This window comes from Vipera ursinii, assembly GCF_947247035.1.
Source record: "Vipera ursinii genome assembly, chromosome: 14".
NCBI classification, from domain to species: Eukaryota; Metazoa; Chordata; class Lepidosauria; order Squamata; family Viperidae; genus Vipera; species Vipera ursinii.
The window spans coordinates 115,653-128,374 of NC_139527.1; the positions used below are offsets into that span (position 1 = coordinate 115,653).

At 57.3% G+C, this 12,722-nt stretch overlaps 1 protein-coding gene across 2 annotated transcripts in view; it reads left to right on the forward strand.

Annotated features, from left to right (window-relative positions):
* The window catches only part of TTC28 (tetratricopeptide repeat domain 28), a gene marked incomplete at its 5' end in the record, with an annotated part of 30,778 nt that overhangs the window by 14,885 nt on the left and 3,171 nt on the right, over positions 1-12,722 (forward strand). For both annotated transcript variants that reach the window (XM_083373731.1, XM_083373730.1), the window contains 19 exons: positions 872-1,019; positions 1,180-1,452; positions 1,811-1,941; positions 2,554-3,061; positions 3,836-5,177; positions 5,408-5,931; positions 6,243-6,352; positions 6,445-6,574; positions 6,834-7,052; positions 7,299-7,461; positions 8,233-8,361; positions 8,744-8,894; positions 9,420-9,599; positions 10,078-10,798; positions 11,122-11,246; positions 11,355-11,586; positions 11,669-11,745; positions 12,253-12,382; positions 12,564-12,671. In XM_083373731.1, the coding sequence (XP_083229857.1) occupies positions 872-1,019; positions 1,180-1,452; positions 1,811-1,941; positions 2,554-3,061; positions 3,836-5,177; positions 5,408-5,931; positions 6,243-6,352; positions 6,445-6,574; positions 6,834-7,052; positions 7,299-7,461; positions 8,233-8,361; positions 8,744-8,894; positions 9,420-9,599; positions 10,078-10,798; positions 11,122-11,246; positions 11,355-11,586; positions 11,669-11,745; positions 12,253-12,382; positions 12,564-12,671 (5,401 nt within the window). The remainder of the gene's footprint in view (positions 1-871; positions 1,020-1,179; positions 1,453-1,810; positions 1,942-2,553; positions 3,062-3,835; positions 5,178-5,407; positions 5,932-6,242; positions 6,353-6,444; positions 6,575-6,833; positions 7,053-7,298; positions 7,462-8,232; positions 8,362-8,743; positions 8,895-9,419; positions 9,600-10,077; positions 10,799-11,121; positions 11,247-11,354; positions 11,587-11,668; positions 11,746-12,252; positions 12,383-12,563; positions 12,672-12,722) is intronic.

The following is a 12,722-nucleotide window of genomic DNA, read 5'->3' on the forward strand; positions in this document are numbered from 1 at the left end:
CACTTGCCAGACCAGCCCGAAAGCAGGGCCAATCTAGTGGGTGGAAGCTTCACAGAGAGAGATCCAAGCTTGGAATAAGGAAGAATTTGCTGGCGGTGGGAACAGTGGAGCAGCTAGCCCGAGTCGCAAGGCTCCACATTAGTGGAGGTCAGAGAGCAAGGAAACAAGGATTTGGGCTCCCTCCCTGCCCTCGGATTGGGTGTTCTGCCCCTCCTCAGCCAGGTGTCTTCTTGGGACAGCAGCAACCTGCAGTGGCTGGGCAACATCTGGGCTGGAGAGCCTCTGAACTTGCCAGCCTTACCCCTTTCTGTCAGCTCTGACCCCTGAACACCGTGTGAAATTAAGAGTCTTTGAATGGTTGCAAGCAGCAATTTGCACATTTCTCGCTTGTAAATTATGCTACATCCATTTGTTTGTTTAGCTTGTCTTGACACTTCAGCACAATGCTATAGTTAAGCAGCTTGGTGGTCTGCCAGCCCTCTGCTCAAATGCTTTCTTGCTGGCATACGGGAGTTGCGAGTGGAGGGGGATGTCATCTGGAACTCCCCATTCCCACAAAGTAGGTAAAAAGACTTATTTGGAAGCCTCAGCAGTGAGTCACAGGCTTTTGCCCCAGGAATTGCCTGGAGGGGAGCAGTTCAGGTGGGCTCACTGCTGGTGGGTGGACTTTGGCTGAGCTTCCTAGCATCAAAGCAGCCAGCCTGGATGGCAAGCAGGGGTGGTCTATAGGAGGGGGGGGCTGTTGGAGGACAGCAATGGAGCCCCAAGGCGTGAGGCTTCAACTGCGCTGGCGCAACGGTGAGAATCTCTTCCCAAGTGCCAGCGCTGCCGCTTCAGGTGCCCCAACTGATCTTTGATCATGTTGTCGCAGGCCTACTTCCGACAGGGTGTTGCCCTCCAGTACCTCGGGCGCCATGCCGATGCTTTGGCAGCATTTGCCTCCGGCTTGGCCCAAGATCCCAAGAGCCTGCAGCTTCTGGTGGGCATGGTGGAAGCTGCCATGAAGTCTCCCATGAGAGGTAAGAGGAGGCTCTTTGGCCAGGGTGGAAGAGGGGAAGAGTTGGAATGCCCACAAGACTCCCCTGACTTTGGAACGTGGGCTGTGCCAATGGGGGATTATGGGATCTGGAGTGTAAGTTCCCATCCCAGTGGTGTGAATGGCTTCTGTCTCCTCCTTAGAATCCCTCGAGCCAACGTACCAGCAGCTGCAGAGGATGAAGCTGGACAAGAGCCCCTTCGTGGTGGTCTCCGTGATTGGACAGGAGCTGCTGACAGCTGGCCATCATGGTGCCTCTGTCGTGGTTCTGGAAGCGGCCTTGAAAATTGGCACCTGCAGCTTGAAGCTCAGGGGTTCCGTCTTCTCTGCCCTGAGCAGTGCCTACTGGTCTCTGGGCAATGCCGAGAAAAGCTCAGGCTACATGCAGCAGGACTTGGACGTGGCCAAGACCTTAGGTAAGCCACATGATGTTGTGAAGGCGGAATGGCAGCGCCACTGGGATCTGATGGCCAGTGGCAGGTTTACCTGGGTTCTCCTTTTCCCTAGGAGGCTCAGCTGTCTCTTTGTGCACTGCCACAATGATTGCTTTCTGGGCACTAGAAAAGTAATGTCCAGGGGCCATCTGCAGCATTGTGCCGGGCACTGTGGCCCCGCCAGGACAAGTGAAGGGGCTTGGATATGAAAGGAAAGACCATTGGGGATGTAGGTGGCACCCCTTCTTGTTGTCCCAGGCTGCATCGGGGTGGGGTTTACCTGGCAGCTGCCTGAAGGGGCCTTCCAACTCACCCTTGGCTTTGCTTGCTTCTCCTCCAGGTGACCAGATGGGTGAATGCCGAGCTCATGGCAATCTGGGCTCTGCTTTCTTCTCAAAGGGAAATTACCGGGAGGCCTTGACTAACCACAGACATCAGCTGGTGCTTGCCATGAAACTCAAGGACAGAGAGGTAGGAGAGGAGAGGAGAGTGATGCCTATGTGCCTTCCCAGTGACAAAAGGGGGATGCCCAGGAGAGCATCTGGAGCAAGGAGCAGTGGAGCAAATGGGCAAATTAGATGATGAGTAGCTTCCACTGAAGTATCTGCTGCGTAAATCAGCACAATGGGAAGGCAGAGCTAACTCACAACCACAATGAGCCTGATCCAGGAACAGCATAAACATTTCCGATAGACACACAAATGACTCACAGCTACGGGGGAAGAGGATCCCTGTGTGGGAATGCCACAGGCGGTGGGATAGTCATGCCTGCCTGAGCTTGGAGAGGAAGCGCCCTCTTGCCTGTTCCTTCCTCTCTGCCTCAATTGCTATAGCGGACCATGTAACTGTACCAGGAAGCTGGCAGTCCTGCCCAAGGAGGGGTCCACAAGAACTGTGTCCTTGTGAGTGTCTCTTTGGAGCTCTGTAGCTGGGCTCCCAAGATTCAGAATGGTCCTCCCTATCTCCCCTCGAGCAGGTGGCCCTCAGGGGCCCGTGTTCAGTTATCTGGGCATTAGGGTGTGCCTTGAGGGCTGCCACAACCTTCTGCAGCCCCCTGAGGCCCCTCTTGGCTCTTCCCTGCAGGCCGCGTCCTCTGCCCTCAGTAGCCTTGGCCATGTCTACACTGCCATCGGGGACTACCCCAACGCCTTGGCCAGCCACAAGCAGTGTGTCCTTCTCACCAAGCAAGGCAAAGAGGAGCTCTCTGAAGCTCGGGAACTGGGCAACATGGGGGCTGTCTACATCGCCATGGGTGACTTTGAGAATGCTGTGCAGTGCCACGAGCAGCACCTGAGGATTGCCAAGGCTCTCTGCAACAAGCGGGAGGAGGCCCGGGCCTACAGCAACCTGGGCAGTGCCTACCACTATCACCGCAACTTTGACAAGGCCATGTCTTATCACAACCATGTCCTGGAGCTCGCCCAGGAGCTGGAGGAGAAGCCTATTGAGATGCGAGCATATGCCGGGCTCGGTCACGCTGCCCGCTGCATGCAGGATCTGGAGCGGGCCAAACAGTATCATGAGGAGCAGCTGCGCATTGCTGAGAGCCTGCAGGATCGAGCTGCAGAAGGCCGTGCCTCCTCCAATCTAGGTGAGAGGATCCTTTCAGAATGACCTTTCCTATGCTATGCTTCTATGGGTCAGGAGCATATGGGGGCAAGGCCCAATCCTTTTGCACATGCTCTGTGATAGTGACTACATATCCCAAAGGAGCAGTGCTGCTTTTCTGATGTGCATGTGTGTCCATGTGCAGGCCTGCATTCTGTAGGACCAGAAGCCAGGCAAGGTTAGGCGGGCCAAGAGGAACCCTCCCCCTTCCTTCAAGCCTAGGAGACCATGTTCTGACTGGCTGTTGCAGCGGCTTTGCCTCTTTCCCTCTGCACACAGATGTTCTTGTCTGATGCTGGTGAATTTAGTTGTTCACTTGCCTCCCATTCTGCATCCAGAGGCTGCCTGTATTATCTGCAGAGGCCAAACTTCTCTTGATCTCCTTCGACCCAGAGGGGAAAATGGAGGGGGGGCTGGCTGACCAAGTTCTTGTCTGATGCTGGTGAATTTAGTTGTTCACTTGCCTCCCATTCTGCATCCAGAGGCTGCCTGTATTATCTGCAGAGGCCAAACTTCTCTTGATCTCCTTCGACCCAGAGGGGAAAATGGAGGGGGGGCTGGCTGACCCTCTCCTAGCAGCCAGGGCAGCCAGCTCCAAGGTCACTTTACTGGGGATCTGGCTGGCTGGGTGCAGGAGATACCCATCTGGGCTGTGTCTTTTCCTCTTGTGCTGGCAGAGTCCCACTTTCTCAGTTGCCTCCTGGCCTGCGCTTGTGTGGGCTCCAGGACAGAGGCAGCCCTTTGCTGTTCCTTGCAGGGATCATCCATCAGATGAAGGGGGACTATGAGATGGCGCTGAAGCTGCACAAGGGGCACCTCTCCATTGCACAGGAGCTGAATGACTATGCAGCCCAGGGAAGGGCCTACGGCAACATGGGCAATGCCTACAATGCCCTGGGCCTGTTTGACCAGGCTGTCAAGTATCACCGTCAGGAGCTGCAGATCTCCATGGAGGTGAACGATCGGGCCTCCCAGGCTTCCACTCATGGCAACCTGGCTGTAGCATACCAAGCTCTGGGGGCCCATGACCGGGCGCTCCAGCACTACCAGAACCACCTGAACATTGCCCGAGAGCTGCGGGATGTCCAGAGCGAGGCCCGGGCTCTGGGCAACCTGGGGAACTTCCACTGCTCCCGGGGAGAGTTCACCCAGGCAGCCCCGTACTATGAGCAATACCTGAAACTCTCCCCAGAGCTGCAGGACATGGAGAGCGAAGGCAAAATCTGCCACAACCTAGGCTACGCCCAGTACTGCCTGGGCAACTACCAAGAGGCCGTGAAGTACTACGAGCAAGATCTAGCCCTGGCCAAGGACCTTCACGACAAACTCAGCCAGGCCAAGGCCTACTGCAACCTGGGCCTGGCCTTCAAGGCCCTGGGCCAGTTCTCTAAGGCGGAGGAGTGCCAGAAGTACCTGCTGTCCCTCGCCCAGTCCCTCAGCAACCCCCAGGCCAAGTTCCGAGCTCTGGGCAACCTGGGGGACATTGCCGTCTGCAAGAGAGATGTGGGCAGCGCCGTCAGGCTCTATGAGCAGCAGCTGAGTCTCGCCCATCAAGCCGCAGACAGGAAGCTGGAGGCGAGTGCCTACGCGGCCCTGGGCTCAGCCTACCGTCTGCTGCAGAAGTATGACAAGGCGCTGGGCTACCATACACAGGAGCTGGAGGTGCATCAAGAGCTGGGCGACATGCTGGGAGAATGCCGGGCACACGGGCACCTGGCGGCTGTCTACATGGCCTTGGGCAAGTACACCATGGCCTTCAAAGGTTACCAGGAGCAGTTGGAGGTGGGCCAGAAGCTAAAGGACCCTGGCATCGAAGCCCAGGTGTATGGCAATATGGGCATCACCAAAATGAACATGAATGCCACGGAAGAGGCCATTGGCTTCTTCGAGCAGCAGCTTGCCACCCTGCAGCAGCTGAGTGGGAGTGAGGCTGTGCTGGACAGAGGCCGGGCCTTTGGCAATTTGGGCGACTGCTATGATGCCCTGGGTGACTACGAGGAGGCCATCAAGTATTACGACCAGTATCTCTCCGTGGCCCAGAGCCTCAGCCGCATGCAGGACCAGGCGAAGGCCTATCGCGGCCTAGGCAGTGGGCACAGGTGAGGTGAGGGGTTCTCATGAGCACGCTGGGGGCAGAGGAAGAGGGCAATTTCCTTGGGGAGGGAGATGAGGGGTTGGTGCAGCCGATCTATCAGTCTTGCTGTGTCCCACTGCTAGGTTTGGCTAGCCCGGGCATGCAGCAGGAACAACTGTTGCTATGACTGGTGGCTCTCTAGGGTGGGGGCGGGGGGGGGGAAAGAAGGATAACCGTGGCATTGCCTTCCCATAGGGCAATGGGCAACCTGCAGCAGGCCCTGGTTTGCTTCGAGAAAAGGCTTGTGGTGGCCCATGAGCTTGGAGAAGCCTTTGATAAGGCCCAGGCGTATGGAGAACTGGGCACTCTGCATGGCCAGCTGGGCAACTTCGAACAGGCTATCTCCTGCCTGGAGCGCCAGTTGGGCATTGCGCGGGACATGAAGGACCAGGCCCTGGAGGGCAATGCAGCATGTGGCTTGGGCAGCGTCTATCAGCAGATGGCAGAATACGACACGGCCCTTCAGTACCACCAGATGGACCTCCAGATCGCAGAGGAAACAAACAATCCGGCTTGCCAAGGCCGAGCCTACGGCAATCTGGGCCTGACCTACGAATCGCTGGGCACTTACGAGAGAGCCATGGTCTACCAGGAGCAGCATCTCAGCATTGCAGCCCAGATGAACGACCTGGCAGCCAAAACTGCCTCCTACAGCAGCTTGGGCAGGACACATCACGCCTTGCAGAACTACTCCCAGGCAGTGATGTACCTGCAGGAAGGTCAGTTGACGCACTTGAGGCAGGACATGGCTCCCGGGGCAAATGCCTCTCCTTGGACGGGCACTTAGGATCATTTCAAAGCCAGGGCAGCCTGCGGGGAGCTCTCCCATGGTCAGCCTTGGTAGGTCTGAGGAGAGCAAAGCCAGAGTTCTCCTCGGTGGTGGTAATGGGCAAATGGAGCCACGTTATAGGAGGGGCTGGTGAAGAAATGTGAAGAAAGGAAGGGAATCTGGTGGTGAACCAGAGCGCAGCACTGCTTGGTGCAAGAGGCTGGTGGGCCCTCAGATTCCCCCTGCTCCTTCCTCCTGCAGGGCTGAGGCTGGCTGAGCAGCTGGGGCGCAGGGAGGATGAAGCCAGGATCCGACACGGCTTGGGTCTTTCACTTTGGGCGAGTGGAAACCTGGAGGAGGCTCAGCATCAGGTGGGCAGTGGGCACCTGCAGGGACACCCCCTTTACCACCCTCCTTGGTTGAGCAGCAGAGACTGACCCCCAGGCATTGCTTCCCCTCACAGCTCTACCGGGCTTCAGCCCTCTTTGAGACCATCCGACACGAAGCACGGCTGAGCATCGACTACAAACTGTCACTGTTTGACCTGCAGACCTCTTCCTATCAGGCCCTGCAACGGGTGCTGGTTACGCTGGGTGAGAGAAGGGTGGATTTTGCAGGACAGGAAAAGGCAGGGGTTTGGATGGCGTGACTTCTTCACGTGCGTGGGCTGCTCTGGGTGGGCATTTGGGCAGTCTTGCTTGCACAGCCGTTGGCTTAAAGAGGGGCAGGACAGGCAAAATCATCTGGTGCCTGAAAAGTGGCTGGTCTGGAGCTCACCCCCTCCCCCAGACCGCAGCTTCTCTCACTTGCCTTTTTCCTCTGCCTCCACATCCTGAAATGTGGCTTTTGCAGGCCATCACGATGAGGCGTTGGCGGTGGCCGAAAGAGGTCGGACGAGGGCCTTTGCTGACCTGCTGGTGGAGCGTCAGACTGGGCAGCAGGATTCTGACCCTTATTCCCCTGTGACGGTGGATCAGGTCCTGGAGACAGTGAACGGCCAGCGAGGACTGGTCCTCTACTTCTCACTGGCAGCGGGATACCTGTACAGCTGGCTCTTGGCTCCTGGGACAGGTAGAGTAGGGGACTGGGAGCACGCTCCTCCTACGAGGGGGCCGTGCTGCTCTCCCCCTCCAGCTCCTCTGCTGGCTGAGTCTGCTGCTTCTTCCGTGCCTCCTGGGTGGGTGTGGGTGTGTGCGTGTCTCTGATCATATTCTGTTCTCTCCGGATGTTTTGTCTGGCAACATTTGCTGCACTGGGAAGCTTGTTGGGATTCTGCCTGTCTAGTCTCCCTGCAGTCAGCCTGCTCTCTGCTTTTAGGGATCCTGAAGTTCCACGAATGCTACCTGGGTGACGGCCCAGCTGGGCACTCAGGGGACTTGCAAGACAGGAGCTCAGGCCTGCATACACTCGCCAGCTCAGCGCTAGAGCAGCTCGGCTCCAGCGTACGAGAAGCCCTGGGAGTGGGCCCCCATTTTGTAAGGTGAGTTGCCTATCCCTACAGGTGTGCGTGGGGCAGGAGTGGGATTCCTGTCATAAATGGACAGCACCTCCCCTCCCCCAACCTAGGGCTAAGCCAGAGGTGGGAAGAAGTCAGCTTCCTTGGCTCAGAGGATGTTTGAGCAGCAGAGAAGATGCCAGGCACTGGGCAGAGGGTGAGACTTAGCTGATGAATTGAAGCCTGTCCATTCAGCCCAGCGCTTGTCGGTCACAGCAGAGGCTGGTCAGTGGGCAGCATTTGATGGACTTCCACCAGGCTCTGTCTGCTCACTTCCATTTGGGATGGGAGCAAGGTTGCCTCCTCCACCATCCTTGTTGGGGCTCAAGGCTGCCCCTGAAGCCCTGCTCAAAGGACAGGCCTGGAGGAACAGTTGTAGCGTGAAACTGCCTCCAATGGACTAGAAGCAGATTCTGAATGAGAAGCGTCTCATTCAGACAGGGAAGATTCCTGCTCCAGAACACTGGCAGGAAGACCCAGATGGCTGATGGCCCCGCTTGCAGTCTCAGCAGGGTGTCCCCATCCTGGAAGGGACAGTATGGATGATGCTCTTGGGAACATCTTCCTGCTGTCTTCATGGAACGTTAAAGGGGAAGAGCAGAGTTTGGCAGTGAATGCTTTGGGCTTTCCGACCGCCCGGCCTATTTTTGACTTATCATGGACAATTGGCAGAGACAGGATGCCATACAGCCCCCTCCCCATGGCTGGGTCCTGCGTGACTGCCTGGCTTCCCCCGGGGTCTCTTCCCTTTGTCAGCAGTGAGACAGAGAGCGAAGCAGGAGACGTGATGGACCAGCCCTCAGAGGAGATGAGTAGCAAGCTGAACTCTTCCAATGATCCCACCGGCTTCCTGAGGATGGTGAGCAGGAACAATCTCTTCAACAGGTGAGCTCCATGTGGCCGAACGCTGTCTGTGTCACAAGGGCTGTGGGGGCCCTAAATGAGGAGGGAGAGGAAGGCCACAAGGTAAGAGCTGGTTCCCCTGAGCCATATGGACCTTGCAGCAGCCTCATCAGGGAACTCTTCTCTGAGGCTCGTCCCCGAACACTTTGGGGGAGGATGCGCAAAGTGTGATGCCTGCAGGAAAGAGGGAAGGTGCCCAGCTCCTGCAATGGGAGGGCCATGGGGCGGGGGAGACCGTTAGGAAAGGCTCCTCCCTAATCAGGATGGACATGGTGGGGTATCCAGAAAGGGTCTGTGACTTCAGGCAGGCCGGACTTTTCCTGCTCAGCCTTCCATCCCCCTCTCATGCCTTCTGTCTCCACAGGAGCTGCCAGAGCACCAGCAGCCTTTTTGCTGGCCCTGCATCCTCCACAGCAAAGGAGGACCTCGCCTCCTCCCTACCTCGGTGGTCCGACTCCTCCAGTAACTCGCCCCTCCGGGTCCTCTATGATATGCTGATTGGACCGTTGGAAGGGGTGAGCTGGGCCCCCAATGGTGATTGGACCCTGCGGAGCTTGGGGTTTTCCCATGGGGAACAGCCAGACAGGCAGGCTTGGGAAAAGCAGCCCACTGCTGGCGCTAAGGAGGAGGAAGAGCTGCAGAAGCAGGGAGGGCTCCTTCAGGAAGGAGCAACTTTAAGGCTGAGGCCTCCATCTTGTGCCCTGAAACTCCTCAAGTCCTTCCCAACCACTTGTGCTTGGCTGGGGAAAGCTGTCTCTGCCTGGGCTGACAAAGGAGGCGCTTTTGGGGCTGCTGCAGCACTTGTGGCAGCTTGGATCCACCGTGCCATTCCTGTTCTGCCTCACAGGGAGGGAGCCCCCTTGATAGCCACAGGAAGCACAGGGTGAGGGTTTGGGGATCAGCCCCAATGAAGAGTGAAAGCACCTGGTGAGCAAGGACACAGAGGAGGTAGAGGTGGCTCAAATGCAGTTGTGGGGCACCAGGGTTTTTCCTGACCAGAGACCCAGGGATGCTCACACAGCTTCTTTCTCCCTTCACAGGGTCTGATGCACTCCAGTGGCCCAGTGGGGCGTCACCGGCAATTGGTCCTTGTCCTGGAGGGAGAGCTGTACCTCATCCCATTCGCTCTTCTCAAGGGCAGCTCATCCAACGAGTATCTATACGAACGCTTTAGCCTTATTGCCGTGCCCTCCATCCAAGCCCTGAGTGCCAGTGCGAAGGTGGGTAGCGTGGGCCTTGTGTCTCCAGGTTGACAGCCAGGAATATCTCTTTCTGACACAGGCTCCCTTGGTTCTTCTGCCTCTCTTTGGGAATTTTGCCCCAGAACCCTCTGCCTCCAGCAAGGTTGGGCTGCCCAGCAGCCGCTGCTCTAAAGGGGGAGCCAAAGCAATGAGCCGGTGGCCCTTCCTTTGCTCCTCCATCCTCTGATGGCTTTCTGGATGCTGTGCTTGCCTGCGTCTGTTACTTACCCTGTTGGAAAGATGGGGCTTCCAAATAGGGCATGTCCTCGAACCTGGGCACAGAACTCAGGACAGGCACAGGCAGAGTGGACAAACGTTGCTTCCTCCCAAGGGGCAAAAGTTCTTTGGCTACACATCACTGGGGGATTCTCATAGCAGTGGCTGGTAGGTAAGGACAGAAGCGGTATTGCTGTCAATGTTGTTGCTCTTCCCACTAAAGGTGAGGGTTCTCTTCCAGGGCCAGGCCAAGAAGAACGCCTCAGTGTACGGCAGCTCCTCTTCCATGGCTGCTGTCATTGGCAACCCAAAGCTGCCGCCCTCTGTGATGGACCGCTGGCTGTGGGGGCCCATGCCCTCCGCGGAAGAAGAGGCCTATGCAGTGTCAGAACTGCTTGGCTGCCAGGCGCTGGTGGGTAGTGCAGCTACCAAGGAGACGGTGAGGAGTGCCCTGGCACAGGCTGAATGTGTGCATTTCGCTACGCACATCTCTTGGAAGCTGGCTGCCCTGATTCTGACGCCCAGTGCTGAGAGCATAACCTCTGGTTGCAAGGGCTCCTTTGGAAACTCTTACACAATCCCAGAGTCTTTGCGCATGCAGGATGACTCGAGTGATGTGGAGAGCATCTCGGACTGTCCACCGCTGCAGGAGTTTTTGCTCACGGCAGCTGATGTGCTGGAACTTCACTTGCCAGTCAAGCTGGTGGTCCTGGGTTCCTACCAAGAATCCAACAGCAGGGTCACAGCAGATGGGCTGATTGGGCTGACACGGGCCTTCCTAGCTGCCGGTGCCCTCTGTGTCCTCATCTCCTTATGGCCAGTCCCAGTGGCAGCATCCAAGATCTTTGTGCACACCTTCTACTCTGCCCTGCTGAATGGGCTGAAGGCCAGCGCTGCCCTCGGGGAGGCGATGAAGAGGCTGCAGAGTAGCACACTGTTTTCTCACCCCTCCAACTGGGCAGGTGAGGAAGGGCTAATAAGTTGTTGACTACCTGTGAAGAGCCAGTCACAGTCCTGCAGGGAAGGCAACTGCCCCCTGGGGGCCTTAGGAGTCGGGGGAGAGAGGCTGGTTGCCGTAAGAAGTGACTTTATGTGCCTAAAAATGCTGCCTTGTTCTGCTACGAGGCGACTTGGAGTGAGAAGAGGTGCAACAAACATATTCAGAAATGTGAAGCTGTGCAGAGATCGAGGGCAGACAAGCAGAACAGGCAGAGCTCACGGCCTTGTGAGGCGTTTGCCTGTGTCCAAGACCGTGTGCCCCAAAACTCTTGTTTCTGCTCCTTAGGCTTTGTGCTGATCGGCAGCGACGTGAAACTCAACAGTCCTTCTTCCCTGGTTGGGCAAGCCTTGACTGACATTCTCCAGCACCCAGAACGAGCACGAGATGCTTTGCGGGTCCTGCTGCATCTGGTGAGAAGGATCAGGGAGCATCAGGCACTCTGTTGCCCCAGGCCACTGGGGTGCCCTGGAAGTGCCTCTTGTGTGCACAGGCAGCTCAACCCCTCACCTCCCTCTTAGGTGGAGAAGTCCTTGCAGCGCATCCACAGTGGGCAGCACAACTCCATGTACACCTCTCAGCAGAGTGTTGAGAATAAAGTTGGTGGCATCCCTGGCTGGCAGGCCCTGTTGACAGCAGTGGGCTTCCGGCTGGACCCTCCAGCCAGCGGGCTGCCAGCCGCTGTCTTCTTCCCCACAGCAGACCCCGGGGATCGACTGCAGCAGTGCAGCAGCACCATCCAGTCTTTGCTTGGTAAGTAAACATTGGGCCTCTTGAGGTAACCTTGGCACCTGGGTTGCAGTGAGTCCCTCAAGGTCTGCCTTCCCCCTTGCAGGTTTACCAAATGCTGCCCTGCAGGCCCTCTGCAAGCTGATCACCGCCTCTGAAACAGGAGAGCAGCTGATTAGCCAGGCAAGTACCGGCCTGCCTTCATGGCAGTGGGGCTGGTTGCCTCTGGAGGTCCCAGCTCCAGGTACGGCACCTGAGCAAACGCTTCGTTCTCCCCCTCTTGCTGCTCCAAAGCACCATTGAGCTGCTGCCCTGCACTCCAGCCTAGCTCTAAACATTCTCTCTCTCTCTTTTTCCACCCCCCTCCCGCCCGCCCGCCTGCCTGCCCTTTCTACTCCCCAAAGGCTGTTAAAAATATGGTGGGAATGGTGAGTACAGGATTCCCCCCTTGGGCCGACAAGAGGAGAGGGGCAGGGGGCGATGACCCCCCCCCTTCCCTGCTTGAGCAGAGGGGCGGGGCTACCTGCCTGGGTCTTCCTCCTTTCTTCCTTGTGACGTCTGCTGTGACTCCTGTTTTGCTTTTGCACCCCCTTTTCCACCCTGGTATTTTCCTGGGGCAACCCTTGGGAGGAGGTTGGGGCAGAAGGATGGGCTGGGACCAACTGACTGGCAACTCCTCCTCTTCCTCAGCTCCATCAGGTTCTAGTGCAGCTCCAGGTTGGAGAGAAGGAGCAAGATTTCGCACTGGCCCCGATTCAGGTCTCCATCAGTGTTCAACTTTGGCGGTTGCCTGGTTGCCACGAGTTCCTGGCAGCTCTTGGTAGGCAAACGTCTCTGGAAAGATGGGGAATTCTGTGGGGAGCAGGGTTGGTCTTTCTTCTTGTGCTCCCCAAGAGGCCTCCACAGCCTCTGGGTTGGAGACAGGCAGAGGGTCTGAGTTGAGGGGAAAAAATCTGAGAATCTTGCAGGGGGCTCATCAGGCTGTGCTTTGCTGCTTGCAGGATTTGACCTGTGCGAGGTAGGGCAGGAGGAAGTGATTCTGAAGACGGGCAAGCAGGCCAGCCGCCGGACAATGCATTTTGCACTCCAGACTCTGCTGGCTCTTTTTGGTGAGGCTTTCTGGGGAGATGGGGGGGGGGACATGGAGGCCTTGGGGGGGA